We start from the raw sequence: 25,530 nt of genomic DNA, 5'->3' as shown, positions 1-25,530 counted from the left end.
ATGGTTCGGATGAGCTTTCCATGGGATAGTTTCCAGCTGAAAGCTTAATATGAATGCATCAATCCTTTTGACATCCCAATTACATTACTAAGTCTACCACCCTGACAAGATTAGTGATTTGGTATCTTGGTCAGCGGGTGGCAGTAATAAACCACTGTCTATAAGATTCAATAAAATTAATAACCCAATACAAAACTAATAAAGATATTTTAAGGGATAGTTCACCCCAAAAATGAAAATTCTGTCATTTTCTCAACCTCATGTTGTTCTAAACCTGTATTTAGGAATTATTTTTATCTGATGAACACAAAACAAGATATTTAAATAAATGATGGTAAGGACACAGCAGACTGTAACCATTGACTTCCATAGTGGGAAAAACAAATACGATGGAATTCAGTGGGTACCGTCAACTGTGAGCTTATCATCATTTATCAAAATATCTTTATTGTTTATCAAAATACTTACATTATATTTGTTTTGATGAAAAAAATGATGACAGAATTTTCATTTTTGGGTGAACTATCCCTTTAAGACGGCATTAGTAAAGAACAATACATCAAAGACAGGACGTACTTTAAAAACATTGTCGAGGCATTTTTACTCCTACAAATCATTTCATGATAATGGCTAGGATATATCTGTCAAGACACTTGGAAAGAATGCCTGTGCTTAGTTTGAATGTTACGTCAAGTACAAGTTTTACGTCAAACAAAAATGCTAAACATACTGACCATCACAAGAGTTCAATTATTCCTGTTATAAGTTTGCAAATTGTCTCTCTCTCTATACATAAGTTATCGCTGTATAATCTGGTGCATTTTATAACTCGTATAATTCGCTTTCACTTAATAATTATCTTATTAGAGTACAAATTACAGAAGGAATGTCCACAGGATGGTCTACTGGTATTTTTAGCTGGGCTGGCCTGGTCTTCTGTAATGGCTTTTGTTTGATGTGTGCACCAACAGCAGTTAATCCTTCCCTGTCAGAATTCCACAGCAGCTTTGTAAGCAAAGCTATGAGGAGAAAAACAAATCGAAAACTGCTCTGAAATCTGTTTGTTTGTTTGGATGAGTTAGAGACTATTGCCACATTAGCTTACATTATCCACTGCTTAAAAAACAATAGAAACAGAATAGAAGTTCTAATGGATTTAAGGATTATAATGGGAATTGTATTGATCTCTCTGTGGGTCTCTACTGGTAATGTGTTGGGTTCTGTTAGGCTGTTATCTGGCAGAAAACCAATATCTGGAATAATTCCCCAAACACACTGCATAAAGGAATTTCTGTAATGATTTAAATAGTAGAGAGCTAATGAAATCACTACAATTGTTTTCATCAACTCTTTCATATTTAAGGCTTTATCTGCCTTCCTAGCATTTCACTGTAATGTTTAAACCCTTAACCCCAGAAAGTTCACTGCTATAGATTGAATTTACACTGAAATAAGTTTATACGATTTCTGCTTGTATGTTTTATTAAATGTGTGAGACCGAGTCTCGTGATTTTCATATATGAAGTATATAATCATCATTAATATTAAAACCATCACCAGCATCATTAAAGAGGGCTGGGCCAGACGAGAGGATGAGAAGAGAGAGTGAGGAAGAGGAGGAGGGGGCTTGAGAAAGAGAGAGCGGGAGAGAAGGAGGGATATGAAAGGAGGGCAATAGACAGCCATTACCGAATCACAGCCTCCATACTGCTGCTCCGTCTACCGGGCCGGTGCGGACCGACACGATCTGTGTTCATCAAGCCGGCGGAGAGGCGTGTTTTGTCGGGATTTAAAAGCGAGCATCTTCGCCTCAGCGCGCGTTAACGGGAACTACCGTTATACGGTAAGAAGGTCCAAATTTTGTCCATTATTCTGTCTGGCACAGCATTTAGTCAGTGTTATAATATTTGAATGTAATAACGTTCAACTGTACCGTGTGAACAGTACGGTGACGTTACGTTTCCATCTCTTCATCTCCAGTATTCTCACGTTCATGAATTACAGATTAAGGTGATTTGTGATTTACTCATTTCACGCCTGCATGAATGGACGAACGTAAAGCCGTTATTCAGGCAGGGTTTGGACAAAGACATGCTGTGGTCACTCTCGTCGGTTTCCGCCACGTTACCGTCAGGTTTGCCGTTATACGGAGCTCATAATGTGTTTTATTCAGCTTGCGATCCGTTACTGTTGCAGTAGTCGTGCTGAAGGAAGGGGCGTTACTACACAAATATGTATCGATCTGCGTGTGTTTCACTCAGGAATGACTGGTGAATATTCATTCATGTCATAGACAAAAGGAATCTGATTAATGTTTTTTTTTTTTAATAATCATGATGGGCACTCGTTACAGTATAGGGTATTTAACAGCCTCCATCATCATAACATCTCTACATGAATATTATAGCATACTTTATTGCTATAGTAAATCGAAGTACAATTCTTAAATACTATATACTATAAATAATATACTATATTTACCCTACTATAGTACATTTAAGAGTACACTACAGTATTTATTACAGTTATCAATTCACTATAGTTAATACTACAGAACTATCAATAATATGCTACAGTATTTTGTGTGTCCCATACCAAAATCTCATATGTTGCTATATATAAGCGTATGTTTTAAATATTATAGGCTATTTCTATATATTTGATTTCTGCATGGGGTGGGACAGGCTCTTGTAAATCAATTGGTTGTGTTAGCAGTGCTAAGTTTGTGAATTTGATTCCCTAGGAATACTTATACTGATCAAATGTCTTCCGCTGTAATGCAATGCACTGTAAGTTGCTTTGGATAAAAGCATCCGAATCCAAATATATCAAAAATACACTCGCTCTTATTTTAAGGTGCTAAGAGGGTTCTTTGCAGTGATGTTCCCCAAAGAACCTTTTTAGTTTAAGTTCTTTATTATCTTTTTATAGTAAAACACCTTTATCAACTTTAAAGACCCTTTAATGCAGTGGTCTTCAACCTTTTTTAGGCTGGGGACCCCTTAATGGATTGAAAGGAGGAGCAGGGACCCCTAGTACAATTAGGACTGTATTCCATAGTGTACTTAAAGTGCTTTATTTTCGCACACTAATTTTGTACTTAATATACAAAAAATTCTTGAGTGTTTCTAGGTGTTCTTGAGATCATCTTGGTGTGCTTCACTGTGCTATTTTGAGACCCCATGAATATGAACTAAAATGTGGTAAAAAGTTATTTTAAAATGTATCTAGGTACCACTTGTAGTAAACTTGAACCCATCTTTGTATGAAAGTAGAATTGAAGTTTAATACAAGTGTTAACTAAATACATTTTTTAATACAGAGATAGTATGTTAAAAGTGCATTTTAGTTTATATTAATGGTGTCTCAAAATAGCACAGTGAAGTACACTTAGATAATCTTAAGAACATCTTAAGAAGTACTAAAGATTACATTTTAGTAAGTACAAAATTAGTGTGCGAAAATAAAGCACTTTAAGTACACGTTGGAAGTGTACTACTTTTTCACCTGGGATAGCCTATTGATGGCTACTTACATTTTTCCAGTTATTTTTTTTGCATTCAAACAATATTATATACCACCAAGGACCCCCTGTTTAAGACCCATGCTTTAATGCAAGCGAAAGGTTCTTTATGGAACCACACAAGAACATTTTTGGAACCTTTATTTATAAGAGTGCAGATGGTTGCCTGCCCGGTGCTCCTATAGAGATGGCCATACGCCACACCTAACACCATGCTCGCTGCTGTTGCTGTGTGTGTCGGGCGATTCTGATCATTTCAGATTCAGACGTCATCTCATTCACAAGGTTACAGTTGTTTTCAGGTTATCAGGTCGGATTGAATAGAGCTTGTCATTGCAAATGGTAACTGACTGCCTGTGGCAAATAACTAAAATCTAAAAAGAACAAACATGATCTTGCATTTCCTCGAATTTTTTAATTGATCGGTTACTAAAGCTGATGAGAAATGATACCTAAAAACCAAAACACGACGGACAACACGATTGCCCAATTTTTACATTTATACATTTGCCAGACGCTTTTATCTAAAGCAACTTGCAAGACATTCAAGCTATACATTTGTTTAATATATTCGTATACATCAGTATGTATCCTTTCTTGGGTTCAAACCATGACCTTTGCATTGCTCACACAACTGAGCTATAGGAACACTATTGGTTCAAAGTCAGTTCACATCATATCATACAGGACATTAAACTGATTCTGTTAAAACACACAAATGATATTGTTTTCGGATTAAACGTCACATTTTCAGTACTACGAACTAATACCTGAATGGCTACATTAACGCTGGGAATAATGCAAGGCCATCCCCTCCTCCAATACTGTTTCAGTTTCCCAGAAGTCTGTGTATCAGCGTTACTAACTTTCCAACTTTAGGGGTGAATGGACATGAGAACATCTTTGCACATGTTGTTAAAACATCAACAAGCCCCTGTTCCACAAACTTAAGGGAAATAGAGCAGTGGCGCAATATTAAGTCTGTTCTGGGATGTGCCTGGCGAACGTTGTGGGAAATCTGGCTCTTTGTGCAAACTCCGAGCCAGTTGAAGAGAGACCTTAAATCAACATAACAGCTCGCTGTGCATTGTGTGCGTTTAGCTGCCGTGAACTGACTTAGTGTGCTGGTGAGAAAGAAATGGACGATGAAATAGTGTTTGAAGATTTAAGAGAGGAGTTTCTTTTTCTGCACTGGCATAATCACATAGCAAGGTTTTCAATTCAGCGTGGACTCTATTTATATCTGCTGGCTGCCACAGAACCACCACGCTGTCAGACAGCAGCAGGATGGCAAGAAGATTCAACTACGGCAACATACAGAAATCCTGCTTTGAGAAACATAAGACAGTATACATGTAGGATATACACACAAATCTTAAGGTTTAAGTGGGGTGTACCATCCTGAGACTCGTTATTTACTGTATGACTTCTTTTTTATATTCGATGTCTGTCAAATATATTACTTTAGTTTTTACTTAAGTCTCGACTTTCATTAAATCATAACTTTTGTTAGTACTATAGTAGTACATATCTTGAAAATTTGACTTTTTTCATGTTTAAGTGCTATAATTGGGTCCCAGTGCTTCTATCAACCAAGAAAATGAGAAGACCATTCTCTGCAAGCATGTGGAAAAAATAGGTCATTGAAATTTGGCTCCACTTGTGATGTCAGAAGGGGCTAATACCGCCCCTTAATCTGCACTATCCAACCACGGCACTGCCATTTAGTGCAGAGATCGGCTCATTTGCATTTTATAGGACACACACACCCAAAAACGGCACATTTTTGCTTACACCTACAAAGTGTCAATTTGAACATGCTATAATAAATTATCTATATGATATTTTAAGCTAAAACTTCACATACGCACTCTGGGGACACCAAATATTTAATTGACATTTTAAAAAAGTCTTGTGAAATGTCCCCTTTAATAAAAAACATAAAACCAACATACATTTAAGGATGATGCTTTCAAGATGTAGTATGTGATGTTAAAAAAAATGTTATTTAGTAGATTTTTTTTTCTTTACACCATCTTGGATATGTGTCATTAAAAGGATAGTTCACCCAAAAAATATGAATTCTGTCATAATTTACTACAAGGTTTCAAAACCACTAAAATGTTCTGTGCTACCGTATCCAAGGTATGAGCTGTGTTTATACAAAATCAATTAAATCATTATGTCATGTGATTTAATTGATGTTTACATTTAATATACATTATGAAAATATTATATATTTTTCAAAGCATATTCTAATTAAAAGGCTTTATTTTTACATGGCATTTGAAAGTAACACATTTTAGTGTTGCAATGGCGATACCGCAACACTGTGAAACTATGGTATTTTTGCTAATGGTTATTATACCGCCAGAATCTTATACTGGCCCATGCCTAGTTCCAATATATTTACATTTCTGTATACATTTTTTTGCTCTGCTGAACACAAAGGAAAATATTTTGAGCAATGTTTGTAACCAAATTGTTTTTGAGCATGACAGACTTCCATAGTATTTTTGCTTTCCTACTACGAAAGTATATGGTGCTTCAAATTTTTGCTTAAAGTGATACTCCAGCCAAATATCAAAATGACCCCATCATCTTTTAAACGAACACATTTGAAGTTATTTTAGTAAACGTCCTTGCTTTCCAAGCTTAAAACGGTAGAAAACAGGGAACAACTTCTGACTTTAAAGCCCGTAAAAGTGCATTCATCCTTCACAGAAGTAATCCACAGGGCTCCGGGGGGTTAATAAAGGTCTTTTGTGGTTAATCGATGCAATATTGTAAGAAAAATATACTTTATATCATATTTTAAACTTTAAAAAGCAAAACAAAGTAATGTATACAGGTTCGTAACAACTTTAAGATGAGTAAAATAATGACAGAATTTTCATTTTTGGGTAAACTAACGCTTCAACTCCGCATATTGAATTATAATGCTGAAAAGGCATTAAAACGAAAGTAAATATTATGTGTATGTATCGCTATCCTGGTAAGCATTTCTTGAATGATGTGAGTTGATGAGACCTGAAAGCTTGCGATGAGCTCAGTTATATTGATGAGCTGTGATGGACAGGAGCCTATTCAAGCCCCAAAGGTCCCATTCCTTCCAGCTGATCAAAGAGGTATGCACATCTCCGGCCCAGCCAAATGTCCAATACTGATCAAGAAGTGTTTTAATAGAACTGTAACTGAAGGCAGATCAATAATCACGTGCTCTTCTTTCTCGTCATCATAGTTGAAGTGAGTCAGCGGTGTTGACCTGATTTTTTTCAAAGTATCAGTTGCTCTAAGGTTAATTATGGCTTTCTTAATATTTTAGGTATGCTTTAATCACCTCATGATTCCTATTCATAGTCCTATTGGTGATAAATTATGCATTCTCTTACATTATACAGTGCTTTTCAGTATTATACTGACCTTATTTCATTTTTCTTTCTCCTCCCAGCCCCTTGGCGAGATGTCTTCCTCGGATGAGGAGACGCTGAGCGAGCGCTCGTGTATGAGCGAGCGTTCGTTTCGTAGCGAGAGATCGGGGGGCTCTCTCTCACCGTGTGCGCACAGCACTGCCGGAGACACCCTACCATGGAATTTATCCAAACATGAGAGGCGCAAACGCAAGAGCCAGGATTCGGTGCTGGACCCCGCAGAGAGGGCGGTGGTACGAGTAGCAGGTAAGAGATCTGGCAGGAAGCTGAAACTGTGATTGGGGTCCAAAAGTCAAAGACCACGTTAGGAATCTGTGTTTTTTTAAACCCACTTTTTGAAACATGCAAAAAAAAATTACAGTAATGTCTCTTGCACAAAAGGTCAGCAAAATTTTCAAATCATATTCAAATGATATTTATAACATTATCCTTTAAAACATTGTGCTCCTGTAGTTCAGTCCGTAAAGATTTGCACTGTAAGTCAGTTTGGATAAATGTATCTTCCAGCTACATGTAAATGAGTCTAAACCATGATTAATGCATGATGTCATTAAATATGTTCAATTTATTACTCAAATTGGCATGTTGATTTGTATAAGTGCGAAAGTGGTCTCAGTCTTTAGGGACACAGTTGGTGTATTAACTTCAAACCAGATGAAAGAACAAAAGGCTCTTGGTTTAGAGTCTTTATGATTTGATTAAAAGCAGTCTGGCAATTGAGTAAAGCTGGCGATAAACACATCCGTTATTTTGCAGATAGTCTGGGACTCAGTATTGTTTGCATGCAGCTGCGCATGAGGATCAAGTTCTGTGTAGAAAACTGCGATTGGACCGGAATGGGAATAGAGAGGCAGAGGGTTGGGAGCCAAAAATGTTTCAAGACACTTTTTAGAGACTTCTGGCTGTTTGTCTGGCTTTTCCTGTTGATTTTATTCTTCCCATTAGACAGTGTCTGTATTTGGAACCAAAGCCGTGAATGGAGATGTGTGATACAAGAAGCAAAGTGGTTTAAGGGAAGAAGATTTAGTTATATTTCTGCTCCTGGGTGCATAATTGGAAAGAAGTGTGAGTCAGTCTTTACTAGGTTACTCAAGGCTCATTTGGAAAGCTGTGCAGACAGTCACGCTACAGACTCGTAAGTTTTCTCTGCCAGTCCTAACCTCACATTTTTATGGCCATGTGTTTAACTTGTATTCCTGAATGGAAACATTTTTTCTGAGGTGTTTGTTGACATGGGAGAAGTTGGCCTGGAATATCTTCGCATTGGGGGTCGATATGTGTTTTACAGGGCTGATGTCGATAAGATTAAGAAGACCGATAACTGACCATTTTTGAAATATTCAATCACAATGCAATGGTGACAGGAGTTAATATCGTCTTTACTACCTTATCAATATGAGCCAAATTTGATCCAGAAAATGCAGATGGCAAAGTTGATCGATCAACTTTGCCAGTGTAGCTTGAACAGGACATAACAGATTGGTAAGGAAAGGATTACTAAAACATTAAAGGGGCCATGGCATGAAAATCTGACTATTTCCATGTTTAAAGCGTAACTAAACCCCTGGTCAGAACCTGACTCCAATGAAAAATGCAAGAAAAGTGGGCAGATCCCAACGGAGATAGAGCGAACGAACTAAGTGTGTGGTAAGATCGTAACAAGGGCGTGGTGATCTTGAACCTGCTTACTTCCCGAGTCATTTTTTGGACCCACCATCCAATAGGAAAATTCAACTGCAGTAGCCACCGTTCAACCTGAAGAGGGCAGCACTCAGACGTTTTTACACCATATATTGTAGTATTGAAACACTTTATATCCAAATGTCAAAAAACTTGCTAAAATCAATGAACAGCACTAATAAAGCCCCATTCTTACAGATCATTAATTAAAAAAAGTTGGTTTAGGGTTTAGTTACGCTTTAAGTGCTATGATTGGGTCCCCAGTGCTTCTAACAACCTAGAAAATGTGAAAAAGATCAACCCAGTAACTTAGTTTTGGTAAACCATTCTCTACAAGCACATGAAAAAATAGGTCATTGAAATTTGGCTCTCCTTATGATGTCATAAGGAGCTCTTATTATAATAATACCCCCCCCCCCTTAATCCAAGGGCGTAGGTTTGCTCCTGGCATTGGTGGGGACATAAATAAAATGGTCGCATTGCAAAAACAAGACAAAGACAACTCAGTATGCTCTTTACTCAGTGACATCTGACTCGCCACCCCCGGTGCCATCCCAAATGTAATGTACTATAATAAACAATTCGTTATGTCCTAGAGCCTAATAAACAGTAGCTGTTTAAGTCTTTGTCAAAAAAGAAAAGAAAATCACTTTGTAACATATATGAATCCATATTTACTTTTTAACATTGAAGAATATGCAATTAATATTTAATTTTGCCAAAAAATCCCAGTGTTAAAGTAGGTATGTATATCATGCTGTTTCCAGAACAACGTTTATTAATGTTTCTGTAGTTCACATTAAATCTTCTTTTCATTAACAGACAGTTAATCAGTGTGAAAAAAATAGTTTAAGTTTAAAATGCAACCTTACATTATTTCTACATCTGTGCAAGTAATCACCACAGTGCAGTAATGTAAAGTATTCAGCAATCATGACATGAATTCATGTTTTTACCATGTTGGGGTTATTTTCTTTCATGGATTAGGGACCCCCTAAATAACCTTGCTACCCCATTTATAAAAGATTGACACGCGTTTGCAACTCCTCAGGTTAACATGGGATTGTCGTGTATTGGTGAAACAAACACTGTCCTTGAATCATTATGTGACACAACTTGTTCCGTATTTTGTAGGTATGATGACAAAATTTTCAAAAAACCCAAAACTCAAAATGTATCACATGACTAGACAGAGCCGACATTCCCATTTACAAAGATACCAGGATTGTAAAAATCTGTTGAGTATTGAGAAAGTTATGCTATTTTTAATATTAGAAATCAGAGGAAAATGTTATATATGGATGTCTATGGAATGTGTGTGACCGAAATGCTGCTTATTCACATGTTTTTGCTTGTAACTTTCTCATTTTATCAGATATTTGCATGAAATTTTAACAGAAGGTAGAATTTTGTTAGTACTTTCAAAATAAATTATAAACTTTTACTGTTTTAGTTGGAATGGGCATCAAACTTTAGTTGGAATGGGCATCAGACCCATGGTAACCATGGTTTTTAGAACGATACCTGCAGTGGACGTTCTGACAGAACGTTCACTGTAGTCTATTAATAGATACGTGACTACCAAATTTCCGCGGTTTATTTAAATACCTTCTCCTCCATAGACTTAAGAGAACAACGTTTCAGGACCAAGATAAAAGATATTTATTTGGGTCCATCTACCTTTCATTAGAGACCAGAGCTTAGTGGAAGCACACCGCCCGGTTGAAAGCGACACAAATGTTTAAACAGCTGCTGTGAATTAAAAACACCTCCGAGTTGAAAGTTAAAATTATCAAACGCTCCCGGTGGTCGGACTTGACCTATTTATTGTCGTAATTATTAAAAACATATTACAACCTTGCGGCGAGAAGTGGATATTGCAAGACACACATTCAAAAGGACTGCGTGGCTGAAAACAGATTCTTCGACCCAGAAATTCGACGCGCGTGCCCGCGATGTCAGCATTGCTATATTTTGTGCATGAAACAGTTACAGTGGGTATAATAATACTTTCTTCCTCACTTACCTGTAGCCCGAATAATCACGCGCGTCTTGTTGAGTGAACTTTGGCGCGTTGTACAAAGTGAAACCATCCTATCACACGTAGCGAGTCATAAGACAAGAGTTAGAGAGGCGGGAGCCGCGGGACTCATGAAATGCTAATCCAATCATATTAGCAATGTGAGTTAGAGAGGCGGGACTCAAGAAATGGTAATCCAATCATATTAGCATTGTGAGTTAGAGAGGCGGGACTAAAGAAATGCAAAGCCAATCATATTAGCGATGTGAGTTACGGAGGCGGGCATTGCAGAGAACGAAAGCTGTTAACCGTTTGTGTACCACATAGAGCGCTATTTTTACAGAACGGGATTGCAAAAGATTTTTAATCTCATTTAAATGATTCCTGAAAAAAATATAATAAGTAAAAAATAGAAAACACAAGAATAAGACGGACATCAGTGGTTATTTATTAATACAGATTAATTTTGGTCGAAATTATTGCTAGGGACAATTCAGTCTTCCCTGAATATTGGTAAGGACATGTCCCTAGCGTCCCACCCTAAATCTACGCCCATGCCTTAATCTGTACTATCCAATCACAGCACTGCCATTTAGTGCAGAGAAAAGGAGAGAGAGAAAATAATTCATGGCATAATTGCGTTTCACCTACAAAGTGGCAATTTTAACATGCTATAATAAATTATCTGTGGGGTATTTTGAGCTAAAACTTCACATATGTGCTCTGGAGACACCAAAGATTTATTTGACATCTTAAAAAAGTCTTGTGCCATGGCCCCTTTAAAATCATGTCTGCATCTGTGATCGTAGAAATGACAAACAACAAGCGGTAGCCTACTCTGTACTGCTCAAAACTCGTGTTTGAATAGTCAGTAGTAAATTCTTTAAATATGAAAAAAAAAACATAGACTACTTACAGGCTGTGTTTCAGAAGCGGGCAAGATTATGATAATGACCGTTGTGTCCACGTCAACCAGCCCAGGATGTAAACTGTTGCCTACGATCCGTGTTTGTTGTAGTCCAAGAAAATAGATTTACATTTGAGATGATAACTCATGTCATTGTTTACTTTGGGATTTGTACCTTTTGCATATCGTTGACATGTACTAATACACACCAAAAGAAATGTAAAATTGTGAATCGGACAATACTTGCTTTTAAAAAATAAGAATTGTCATAGCAGGGATATTAAAGCATGTTAATCTTAAATATATAATTTCAATAAGAACCTAAAATATAGTTCAGTAAAAATCCATCTGATATTAAAACTGATAAAAACCTTTCATAAGGATTGTGCTTTTAACTATTTTAATGCAGAGCTGTCTAACAGCCTGCCTATCTGTTATAATTACTACTTTTTCTCAGGCAGCTCAAAGGGCAACTAAGCCAGGCTCCCTTAATTCCCCTGTTGCCATGGGTTACCTGTTTGCTCTTCCAGTCCCCCTCGTTTCCATGGCTATGCAGTTGCATGGAACGGGAATTAAAAAGAGCAAAAGCCCGATAAACAAATAGTGAAGTACAGTCAGCAGGATCATTTGAATTTCAATTTGAGCTTGAGAAAGAAGCGGTAGTAACTCGGAGGTTTGTTAAAAGATAGTCGAGAATAAATGAGAGGATAAAATAAAAACAACATCACAATGGAGTCGAGACAAGCTTTGAAACCGAGGAGGTCAATGGGAAGATATCAAACGTGGTTAGCATGCAGGGAAGCATATGGAGGAAGGGGGATATGTGTGATTTAAAACACTTGAGTCTTTAAATGGCATGTTGCAAATCACTTATGACAGTTGCCTTAAACACACAGTGAGCATCCAAACACAAATAGCTTCATGCACATAGATCTTAAATCTGCATGCAGGTGTAATAATTCAATATCATTCAGATAAATCACTTCAGTTTACAGACTGGGTGGCCGTTTACCTTCAAGACTGGTTTGTAAATCCGTGCACATTCTGAAGGAGGAGGCGAAGAGATTGATAAAGCAATAATTTCATACATTTTTAATCTCTTTTGACAGGCAGGGTCACAATGGAAAAACACTTTCATTGAAGTGCCATTGGACCTGCATTGAATTGCTCTTTTCTAATCACGCTTTATTGTTGTTGCCCACCTACAGAGTAGGAAAAGAAACCAAATGTGGTTCCTTCAGGGATCCTGGTGCAGAGGTTTTATAAATAAAACTGTAGAAAGTGTTAAAAAGTACAAATGGTTTAAATTATGAATCTGATTCTCCCTATTTGTATCTAGAAAAAAAGTAAAAAAAACTGATCCTCTGTCTGTGAAATTAATTTGAGACATAATGAGCCTTAACGTATTGTGCATCATTCTGTAATAATAGATTCAAAGAGACGAGAGAAGAATGACTTGGCAGCTATTATGAAAGCAAAATAGGACTGTAATTTGCAAACTGTAATTGTGTCTTAGCCATTAGCTTTTGCTTTATTTAAATATGATAATCTCTTGTCTAAAGTGTTGATGTGTAATGTGTTTGACTAATGTGTGTTTAGGGACCTATGGGGCCAACAGCAATATCCGCTGTCAGGCTATCAGTTGTTGGACTCATTGTGGGGTCATGTGTGTCTTCCAGGTCACAGAGACTGCTTGGTTTGTGTGTGTGTGTGTGTGTGTATTTGTTGTAACCCTTGGTATGTGAATGAGGATGTTTGGATTTTAATGTCAATTCAGAGATGGTGGGGGAAAAAATTGTATATAGTTCTTCATGAATTACTGACTATTTAGGATTCAGTGCTTTGGATTATTTTATTCAACATTGTAATTTTAAAGAAAGAGGGCTGTTACAGTTATTAAATAATCGTCATTGCGATGATTTCAGATCAACGTAATGATTGCATATCTCTCAAAAAACACGAGGAGTTACAGTGCCTGTATAAATGAGACAGAATCTGATGGCGCTCTTAACTGACAGCATATTGCGATACATTGCAAAGCCATTCAATACAGTGGAAAAACTGCATTTAAAGAAATGCTACACAACTTTGATAAGCAGTATGATCTGCCAGGAAAACATTCATTTCCAAAACAGCAATTCCAAATTTAAAGGTGTAGCGGATGATTTTCTCGAATTTTAGAAAAGAACCGCCTTCTCCACTTTTTAAAAAATGCAATTGCACAACAGGAGGACCAATAGTCTTGATGGTCCACCCAGAAAAAGAAAATCCTCCACAATACCTTTAAGGAATTGAAAGATTATGTAAGGATCTGTAAGGAATTTATTTTTTGCAGCTACGACAGACATGTGGTCCAGTACTAATATGACCTTAAGATTGGCTACTATTTAAGGCCTGTTCTGGTTAAGTTATTTTGATTGCATTTTTATTTTCAGTTATTTTTCAGACACTTTATTTTGTTTGTTTTTTCCAGTTTTTTTAAAGATATATTCATTAAATAATAACTTTTAAATATGTGTTATGTGTATTAATATTTACTGCCATGTAAACCTTGCAAAATATTTAATTTGAGTAATCACAACAAAGTGTGAAAATTAATTCATGGACCAAAAAATTATGAGAATTAAATAAAAAAGGCAATTAATCGGCATTACCGCCAAAGCCATAAACAGCCAATTAATCGTCATAATCATCTCAATGTATTAGGCAATTAACCGTCAGCCAAATTTCATAACCGTGACAGCCCTATAATACCTGGAAAGTTATTATGTACACTGTAACAAATTTCTGTAGAAATTACAGTATTATTGGCAACTAGCTGCCAGAGACTTACTGTAGATTTTACATTTATGTTATTTAGTGGCAACAGTTTGTTCAAAGTTAAATGAACATGAAACATTTTCAGTCTTTATCTTCTACAGTAAGTTACTGGCAACCAGCTGCATAATTACAGCAAATGTTTAAAAATACTTAAAGGTGCAGTCACAGTGTGTAAATTTTAGCGCCATCTAGTGGTGATGTTGCAACCAATGGCTCAGTCCACTGCTCACCCCTCGCTTTTGAAACACAGAGAAGCTACGGTAGCCACCACCGGACAAACATGTCATCTTCGGAGACAACTTAGTAAAAAAAGTTTGTCCGTTAAGGGCTTCTGTAGAAACATGGTGGCACAAAAAGTTTTTTTTTGATTGCGTATCTCTCTAAAAAACACAAGGGGGAGTTACAGCGCCTGTATAAATGAAACAGTATCTGATGGCGCTCTTAACTCACAGCATATTGCGATACATTGCAAAGCCATTCAATACAGTGGAAAAACTGCATTTAAAGAAATGATGCACAACTTTGATAAGCAGTATGATCTGCCAGTAAAACATTCATTTCCAAAACAGCAATTCCAAATTTAAGGAAGTGAAAGATGCTATTCTGTAAGGAACAAAATGGCGACTTCCATGTAAGGGTACCCTCGGTATGTAGATAAAAATGTCTCATTCTAAGGTAATAAAAACATAACGGTTCATTATGAAAGGTCTTTATACACCCCTGATAATATAGTTTTGTATATTATTTTGCATTTCTTTTAAGAGATCCTTCTAAAAATTACACACTGCACCTTTAAAAGAGACATTTGCTTGAAACTAATGATGGCATATGAGGTTCGAGATGAGAAGGCAAAGGTTACTAGAGAATAAAGAGTATTTGTCACTGTATGTTTAGATCACATTAGCCTGTACAGATGGCGGGTGGAGATGACACTAGTTAGTAGCCATTTACCTCTCAGTGCATTATCAGTACCAAGTCCATGGGCAACAGCTAGTGTGTGCGTGCGTGCGTGCGTGTGTCTCGAGATCGCTCGATACTCAGACTTCTGGTATTAAAATTGGATCAGTAATAGAAAATGTTGTATTGGTGGTACCCTAATATTAACTTTAAGTTTTTATCTTAGGGTTGTTCAAGTTTTTATATGGCATCTTATGCATTTATCATATGCAGAAGATGCCAGTGACACTTTAAAATGATTGATGTGAACCTCAGGCATTTTACTGCAGTACAATACATAATATAAAGATAAAAAGAATGAAGTAAACAATATATAGAGTAAATGGTTGTAACTCAAAGTAACAACTAAATTCACTATGAATCAAGATCAGATCGACCAAGTGTCAGTTTAATAGATGATCACATTGTAAACAAAAGCCCACCACAAATCTGTGTGAGAAACCTCTGCGTCCTGCACCTCTCCACTTTGACCAGCGGGGGGCGACAAAACACAACAATCAGCGCATAATACCATCAGCCATTGTGGCTCTAGATCTCCAGGGCTGGATGTGCCTGGCGTGGCTGTGAGGAAGGAAGGCACTGCGGGAAGAATAGAGAAACCTGAAGCCCATTCGCTCCGGGGAGAACAGAGGGAGGAGTGAAGGAGTCGCACACACGCCGTGTGATCGCTCCAGAAAGCGGCCATTACATTGAGCTGCACGGATGGGAATAAAGCAACCGATAGAGATTACACAGAGGCAACCGGCGAGTCGAGACAGCACCGACAACGGAATATAAAAGCACCGCTGTCCGGATAGCGTTTCATTGAGAGCCGTATCTGTTTTCAGAAGAAGCCGAACGGGACCGCCCACCGCACATATAAACCCAATCACCGGCCCGGACGCGCTACAATGGACTTTAAATACGACATCCGTCGCGATTATTATCTAAACCAATGAAATATGGGTTTACACTGTAATACGTTTAGATTCAAAGCGTCGGGGACATTTACATGTCATTTATGATTATAAATATTTACACTAAGGATTAATAGAGGAGTTCTTATTGACCTTATCTTGTTTTTTCGGCACGTTTTTTTTAAAGAACAAGTGATAAGTAGCTCACGAGATTTAATTTACCCTGTTTACGATCATAAATATACATGAGAGGACGATACTGAACCGTGGATAAGCCGGTGTGCGGTTATTAACCCTCGGGGGATTTGACAGCTGCTGTCGAAGGTCTGGATTACTCTGTCGGCGGGCCGCTTTGAGTCGGCCAGCGGGAGTGAGCGACACTATGGCCGGCTACATCCCGGGCTTACTGCCGGCGAATCACTTACAGGAGAAAGAGTTCGCGCAGGCGTATGAGGATGTGCTGGAGAGATATAAAGGTGAGCGCCTTACCAACGTCTCTCATTATTTTATTGGTTACGTTTTGTGGGGGTCTCAATCGGTTTTAATGGGATTGTTGTACGAGGATGATTTAGATTTGTTGTCACTGTAGGTCTATGGATGGGAGCAAAACGCAGTTGTTGTGCAGTGCTTTTAATTATACATTTTTATTATTACACATTAATTTGACATTTTCCAGTTTTGTTATTGAAGGGAACATTAAATAGTTAAAAGCAATGATCAGCAAGATTGTCCAGTAAACCACTAGACTTTGTTGTGAGAGACTGTCCAGATGTCCACTAGCTTGTCCAGTTGCCCATAGGAATCTGAATGTGTACACTAGTCAAATAGACTCTGTTCAAATATGTCCAGTAGTCCACTAGCATGTCCAGCAGTCCGCTAGCTTGTCCAGCAGTCGGTTAGTGTGTACAGCAGTCCGCTAGCGTGTACAGCAGTCCGCTAGCGTGTCCAGCAGTCCACTAACGTGTCCAGCAGTCCGCTAACGTGTCCAGTTGCCCATAGAAATCTGAATGTGTACAATGGTCAAATAGACTCTGTTCAAATATGTCCAGCAGTCCGCTAGCTTGTCCAGCAGTCCGCTAGCTTGTCCAGCAGTCCGCTAGCTTGTCCAGCAGTCCGCTAGCTTGTCCAGCAGTCCGCTAGCGTGTCCAGCAGTCCGCTAGCGTGTCCAGCAGTCCGCTAGCGTGTCCAGCAGTCCGCTAGCGTGTCCAGTTGCCCATAGGAATCTGAATGTGTACACTAGTCAAACAGACTCTGTTCAAACATGTCCAGTAGTCCACTAGCATGTCCAACAGTCCGCCAGCGTGTCCAGCAGTCCGCTAGCGTGTCCAGCAGTCCGCTAGCGTGTCCAGCAGTCCGCTAGCGTGTCCAGCAGTCCGCTAGCGTGTCCAGCAGTCCGCTAGCTTGTCCAGTAGTACACTGTTGTGAGAGTTTGTCCAGTAGTCCACTAGCTTGTGTAAAAGCAATCTGAATGTGTACACTAGTCAAATAGACTCTTTTCAAACATGTCCAGTAGTCCACTAGCGCGTCCAGTAGTCCACTAGCGCGTCCAGTAGTCCACTAGCGCATCCAGTAGTCCACCAGCTTGTCCACTAGATTGTCCAGTTGCCCATAGTAAACTGAATGTGTACACTAGTTAAATAGACTCTGTTCAAACATATCCATTAATCCACTACCGTGTCCACTAGTTCTCTAGCTTGTTCAGTTGCCCATAGGAATCTGAAAGTGTCCAGTCGTCCACTAGCGTGTCCAGTAGTCCACTAGCGTGTCCAGTAGTCCACTAGCGTGTCCAGTTGCCCATAGTAAACTGAATGTGTACACTAGTCAAGTAGACTCTGTTCAAACATGTATATTATTCCACTTGCTTGTCCAGATGTCCACTGTCCGAGACTGTCCAGTTGTCTGCTTATTTGTCCAGTAGTCCAACATGGTTGGAGCTTGTTTAGTAGCCCACTAGCTCATCCAGTAGTCCACTGGTGTCTGAAATCAGTAAAGGATTGTGCTGAGATAGACAGCTGTGACCCCTGTGGCCTTCGCATGCGCAGGTGTATTTCTAATAACAGTTGCTCTTCGAAATACATCAATGCCTCACATGAAATCGATCATGATGTAAAAAATAGGAGGGTAAGTGATGTCAGTTGATGCTGGTGGCATCTGTGATGTAGCCCTGATGAAAAGGGGCCATTTTAATTATTGATTATTGTAATGAAATGTGATTCTGCAGTGGCCAGGGACAGGGCCTATTACATAGCATTGAAAGATTCATTGTATGCACAGTGTTTTTTGGTAAATCTGTGAATTAGATTATTTATTGTTATTTGTATAATGCCATTACGTTGCAAAGCAAGAATAGCGTATTTCTTTATGCAAACTAGACGCCACAAAACCATCAAAGTTCAGTTGCTTATACTAATGCCTGTCAGCTCTCCATCTCAGGAACACAGCATGCCATTTCCAATGAATGTTTACATAATTATTTTCTTTGACATGTTGCCAATAAAACACTTTTAAAACAACAAGACTAATATGAGCAAGAGTGCCATATCTCTCCCTGTCCTCCGTGGAGAGTTAGGTAAATCAAGCTTTATTAATTGTATGCCATTACACCCACATTAGCCACCAGAAATCTTAAAGTGATTGCCAAGGGAGTTGTTTCGTTTTGAAGAATGAGCCCATAAAGGGCTGCAAGTCCAAATGTATTTATTCCTTACTTTTATTCTTGATCTTCAAACAGAGGTTTAAATTATTGTGCAGGCAGCTTTGGCTTTTCTTTGCCAACCAGCTTTGTCAAAGGTCAATAGATTTGGCTTTATATGCTTCAGTGACTTTCAATGACGCATTTATGCCACCATATTTATTGTGACATTTCATTTTGTTGCTAAGTAATGTTTAATAATGCAGTTATTTTGTCATAACTCGGATGTGTGAGTAGTCTTGTTATGTAACACCGTTTTAAGTCTGTACCAAATGTCCCCCACTATTTGCATTGAAACATGAAGAGGCATGCTTGAAAAATATATATGTGTTAAAATATATACAATGTTTTTGTTATACCGTGAAACTTGTGGCAGTTCCATTAAGAATAGGAGGAGAAATATGAGAAATGTGGTCTTGTCAAAGGTGTCACTTAACTGAAATCTGAGTTGGACAGACGATACAGGGATTCAATAATTCAGGAAAGGCTGTATGTGAGCGCATGGTTATGAGAGGGTGGTGACTGGGGGCCATGTTTGTATGTTTCCTGGAGCCTTGGTTGTTTTTATGCATTGAGGTCAACAAAGCTCAGAAACAATCGCAGGATGTCTAAGTCCAGCTGGTGCTCAAAAAGTGAGCGTCACGGTACCATGAGTCAGTATGACGCTGATCAGCCATTTCAAACTAAGAAGAACAATAAAAAAGACCCTTTTTATTTTTTTATTTAGTACTTTATGTATGCTTTGGCATTTCCATTTCATTTTACAGTTTCCCGTTTATTTGCTTAATAATTGGGCGGGACAAGTGCATGTTTTATAATCCCTGATACATTTGGCTTTTGTACTTGTGTCACAGGTTGTTGAGATTATCAGTGTTTAGTTTATCAAGGCCATTGCTAATGTCCAGTATGTAAACTGACTGAATGACACAGGGAAATAGGAAGCGGATGATGCTTGATCGAGGCCACTTAAAGAGAGATGAAATACTTATAATTGACGACAGACAATAAATACACTACAGTAATTATGTATTCAGTCCTTTATGTGACGCAGAGCTTCGGTACGTTTATGTCTTGTGTGTATTTGTAATATCAGACTGTTACACTGCTATACGTCCATATAGATGCTCAAGCCAGGTTTTCTGCAATCCAGTCCAATCTAACCCCCCAATCCTGTTTGCCTTGCTCTGCCTCTGGCCTAATCGTCCTGTGTTGCCTGATCCCAGTGACCCTCCACCATAGACAAACATTGTCCATTTCCTTCAGTGAACCAGAGGAAGTGATGACTTCTGCCTGTCTCGTCAGTTTCTGTGTGTGCTGTAAACACCCTAAAGTTGTGCATGCAGTTCTTATGCTGGTACTTCTGTAGACTAGTAAATATGTCGTTTTCTTAAAGGCAAACACCACAGTTTTTCAATATTTTACTATGTTCTTACCTCAACTTAGACAAATTAATACATACACAGTTTTTTTCAATGCGTGCACTTTTAATCTTTGTACAGCGCCTCGTTAATGTGTTAGCATTTAGCCTAGCCCCGTTCATTCCTTAGGATCCAAACAAACGTTAAACGTTTTATACTCGTGTAACTACTCATGTAACAGTCTTTAAATAGGGAAAACATGAAAATGTTTGGTGGCTTCTAAATTCATCTCTGTTTGGAGCCATTGGAATGAATGGTGCTAGGCTAAATGCTAACACATTCAAAAGGCGTTGTACAAAAATTAAAAGTGCACACATTGAAAAAAGATAGGTATGTATTAATTTATCTAAGTTTAGGTAAGAACATAGTAAAATATTACTGTCGTTTTGAAATCTAGGTAGAGGTTTTTGCTAACCCTAAAGGGCTCGTTATAGTTGTGCGTAGGTCCTACGGCGTATAGCCGCAACGGCGTAGGTTCTGCGTCGGTTTTCATTTATACTTTTGCATCGACGCGTGCAAACACGCGTAGACCGCTGGTAGGCAGTATCCACGCGTGTAACCACAGTAGCAGTGCGACCGTCAAAGAAGAAGAAACTTGGCAAGTTAACCCACAAACGAAGAAGTATGATTTGCGAAGACCAGCAATGATGGAAGTAAATAATCAGCGACTTTTGTTGCAGTTTTAGTTAAATCACTCCTCAGCTTGGCTCATCTTTGTTTTCACCGTTGCAAACGGAAATACCTATGACGCAGTTTTTTTTACCCGACGGGAGGGGTTCTGGTGGACCAATTTGGTTGGTCTTTACATCAGAGGATGCGAGCGTAGCCTTGTCTAGGGACATGGATGTTATAGGGATGGGGTCTTTTAACATGTCTCTCTAAGCCAGTGGTTCTCAAACTTTTTGGAGTGTGCCCCCCCTTTCTGCGTAGGCCCCCAAAGAACATTGATGACATCAATCTCAAACTTAGATTTGAATGAATGAACGCATATCAAATGATACAATGTAGTGCTGTTGGTTTGTAGCTATATTTTCTGTGGTTTGATCACACATAATTTATAATAAATTAATATATTTCATAACATTTTATTAAACTGGGGCCCCGGCACCATCTTGCACCCCCCAAGGGAGCCCGGCCCCCAGTTTGAGAACCACTGCTTTAAGCCAGATATCCAAAGGGCCTCAAGATGACTTAAAATGATAAGAAATTGAACAAACAAGCATTAAAATAAAAGGTTGGGAACCACTGCTCTAAGCAACCCCCTAAAACACTCTCCCACATTCACACACCACTTTAAAATTATGGTTGTAGCTGCTGCTTCCACATAAACCGCTCACCATTTCTTTTAAATAAAATAGTCTATTTTTGGTTAAAAATAGCACGATTTGGTTCCCTAATTGAGTTTTGATTCTCAGATTGGGACTCATTATGGTTAGAGCCTTTCGGCCAGAAAGTCCCAAAAACATTCAGCAGTGTTTCTCTTGAATCTGCTGCTACATGGTTCAACGGGGAAATTTGAGCTGAAGGCGGAGCACAGAGGCATATAAACGACAGAGACATGGATCACTACAACTGTATTTTTCCACGTGGCCTAGTTTCCCCTGAATCCTTGTCATTTTCCCTCTCACAGCAGACTGCGGTGTCTATGGGTATATGCTGCCTCAGCCTTGGCCTCTCTTTCCTCCCTCCCTTTTCCCCAGCATTCTTCCATTTTAGCTCTTCCTCTCTTACTGCAGCGCTGCAGGATTTCCCTCCTTGCACTTCCTGTTTGGCCACATTCTGCTGCAGCACCTGACTGTGTCAGTGGGAGAAAAGCCATCTGAGAGCAGATCCTCTGGTTTAGGAAGTTCGCCGACACGGCGTGGGCGTCCTGTCCTTGCTCATCAGACATCCTGCTTTTATTTCAGTCTGTTGTGATTCGTACAGGGTGCAATGCAGATTTTTAAACAAGAGATTGTGTACATGCATCCAGATGTTATCATAACAGGAAGACCAAGATCAAGGGGTTCATTTTGTGATAACTGGCTTAATGTACATTATTGCACCTATAACACAGCCACCTGACTAAATTACTGGACACAAAATATTGATTTGTAATGTTTTATTATCTTATTTGTAACAAATTTATATTGAAAGGTGGAGTGAATGGTGTATTGAACATAAAAGTAGTACCGGTCAAGATGTCTCACAGTACCCGCCGGATAAGAGGTGTGTAGTTTTAAAGGTGGAGTCCACGATGTTTGAAAAACGCTTTGGAAAAGGAGACGGGCCGACTACCAAAACACACTTATAGCCAATCAGCAGTAAGGAGCGTGTGTCTACTAAGCGACATCCTTGCCGGGTTGCGTATGTGGGGGGCGGGTCTATCAACAGAAGGTCCATTCTATTGGGGTAGGGGCGTGTTTGTTTAGGTGATTTCAAATATCAACATTGGCTTTCAAACATCGTGGACTCCGCCTTTAATGGTTGATATTAGAAAAAAAGTCAGAATAAAGTATCCCAGAGAGCCATATAATAATAATAATAATAATAATATTGCATTTTACTTTTCTTTATCTATAAAATACAAAATGAAATACCAAAATTTTAGCAAAAAGCTGAAATGGTTGAATTTTTTTTTAAAGGAATTTTGTTAGAGATAAGATTCAGAATGCTGATCAAAACATACACAGAGTTTAAAATGAATTCAATTAGTCTTTGCTTCAGTTTTTTATAAATTGAATAACATCTAGTGGATAATAGCTGAATTACAGATTACCGTAAAAGCTTGTCAGTAGTGCTGTCTCAAGATTAGTCGTGACTAATCGTTTGCAGAATAAAAGTTTTTGTTTACATAATATATGTGTGTGTACTGTGTATAATAATTATGTTTATATAAACACACACACATACATGTATAATTTTAAGAAAAAAAGATATTTATAAAATAATTTAAATTATATATAAATATAAACATGTATATACACATGCAAATGTTTCTTAATTATATACATGCGTGCGTGTGTGTATTTATACATAATTATTATACACGGTACACCCACATATATTATGTAAACAAAAACTTTTATTCTGCAAATGATAAGTCGTGACTACTCGTGAGGCAGCACTACTTGTCAGTAAAGCGTCATTGGCAGGGAAATGTTTCATCTTAATTGACAAGATAACTCGTCAATGGCAGGGAAAGAGTTAAAGAACAGTTTAACTTTTCTAATAGAAGTACTAGGGCTGTAACGATTAACCGTGCAAATGCGCGTTTTCTCAATGAATGAATTTTAATGAAGTACTGAATCTGATACTAAAATGTGAGGCATTTACATTGCAGATCACTGATTGTGCCATTGAGTAAACCAAGTGATGTCATCGTTTGAGCTTTATTGTACCAGTTCCCATACTCTTGTATTTTTTAGCAGTGAAAAACATCCACAAACCAAGAATCTACAATATGCGATGATGTCACAGCAATAGAAGAGGTGCAACTAAAACAATACGTCTATAATCCCGCCCACTTTGAAGTGGTACTAAACTGCTTTGGAAAAGTAAACCGAGCCAAGCCGAGTTGCGCCAAGTCGAAAAAGGGCCAAAAAAGTCAAGACGGAGAGGTTTGCATAATGGTAGTGTGTTCTCAATGACAGAGTTTTTTTTATAATTTCCATAATTATCCTAAAATAGGAAATACCCTAATATATTGCATCGTTTTACATGATCACAATGTATTGCAACATATTACGCTGCAACATATGTATTGTGATACGTATCGTATATCAAGATTGTTGCCAATACACAGCCCTTTAAGTTAGCCAGCAAGACTGCCATGTTCAGAAGCTGCTGTAAGGAGTAATGACCTCAAACTGACTACTCTCAAACTTTTTGCTAAACTGTGTTTGACGTTATTCAATGTGACTTTCCTTCTCTAGCCTTTGTAACATGGTTTCCTCAAGTTTAATAAATGTTGGACTCCATGCGGGGTGTGAGTTGGCTGTGTTGAGTGCTGCTGGTGGGCACTGGATGTTGTGCTTTGAAGACAATTGTGCATAGTGGCAAAATGTTCTGACTTCAGCCTGCAGCCGCTGTGCTTTAGTACCGGTCTGCGTCAGACACACACACACACACAGTGCTCTGTTTTTCCTTGCTGTTGCCAAAAAGAAAAACGGGGCAAAAAAATTGCTATCTTTGGAAGATGTGCGTATATATGGTGAATAAATCATGAAGATTGTGTTGAAAACGTAGGGCCAGGGTAGCTTGGAAAGATATTGATTTATGATAGGTTCACAAAAAAGCTCTGGTCTTTTGTTTAGCCCATCACAAAAAAAGAGCCCATATACGTAACATACACACACATACAGCAACCCACAACGTGTGTGTGCTTTGTAAAATTACACACAGTGTGAAGTCGTACAACACATAAGTTCAAAACATTCATTTATATCATCTACTCCTGTTTGACGTGACACTGCAAACCATACTGCTTTTTTTCAAGTTCAATTTTGTATTGATGTAAAGATCCTAAAATTGAGTTTCTATATGCGTTTTTTGCAACGCTATCTCATGGCATTTCATATGTATTTTAAGAGGTGGCATATTCAAATTAATTCGTACAACCACATTTGTACATTTTTTTTTTTTTATGATAATTTGCCTTGACCCCTGTGACGTTGGGGTTAGGGGTGGGGTTTCGTTATTTTTTTTTTTATGAAAATTGTACGTTTTTGCATGATTAACTTATGAATTCATATGAATTAGCCAACTCGTAAAATATGTACAAATTCTCGTGAGATCAGCCTGTTTTTTTAGCCATGAGGTCAAACTCTGACTTTATGTTAAACAGGTCATAGTTCAACCGAAAACAAAATTCCTCACAATGTTTACTCAGTGTCATGTTTGTATAGCTCACACATGATTCATATGGACATGACATTGTATGAGTGCAAAATCTTTTAAAAAATTTATACTGGATTGATAAGAGCCTTCTGGTTTGCACTTGAGATTGAGAAAATGACTGAATTTTTAATTTTTAAATGAACTGCCCTTGAAGTTAAAAATGTAAGATCACATGACATTTCTTTATCCGCTTCAGGTGGCGGGAAGCACCTGTGTGTGTCTGGACATCAGCTGTGTCTCATTTCGAAGGCTGTGTCCGCAGGAGGTTGCATTTGTTGGCCACATACGTCATCAAGGTTGTCTTATTT

General features: G+C 38.2%; 1 protein-coding gene across 1 annotated transcript in view; it reads left to right on the top strand.

Moving 5' to 3' along the window:
• Positions 1 to 1,708: 1,708 nt before the first annotated feature.
• Positions 1,709 to 25,530, top strand: part of macf1a (microtubule actin crosslinking factor 1a) — a 212,967-nt gene continuing 189,145 nt past the window's right edge. The window contains exons 1-2 of the mRNA XM_073858236.1: positions 1,709 to 1,843; positions 6,975 to 7,200. Of these exons, the coding sequence (XP_073714337.1) occupies positions 6,987 to 7,200 (214 nt within the window). The 5' untranslated portion in view covers positions 1,709 to 1,843; positions 6,975 to 6,986. The remainder of the gene's footprint in view (positions 1,844 to 6,974; positions 7,201 to 25,530) is intronic.

Source organism: Misgurnus anguillicaudatus, chromosome 20, assembly GCF_027580225.2.
Source record: "Misgurnus anguillicaudatus chromosome 20, ASM2758022v2, whole genome shotgun sequence".
In the NCBI taxonomy this organism is placed as follows: domain Eukaryota; kingdom Metazoa; phylum Chordata; class Actinopteri; order Cypriniformes; family Cobitidae; genus Misgurnus; species Misgurnus anguillicaudatus.
This window is presented reverse-complemented; position numbering and strand designations above follow the sequence as displayed.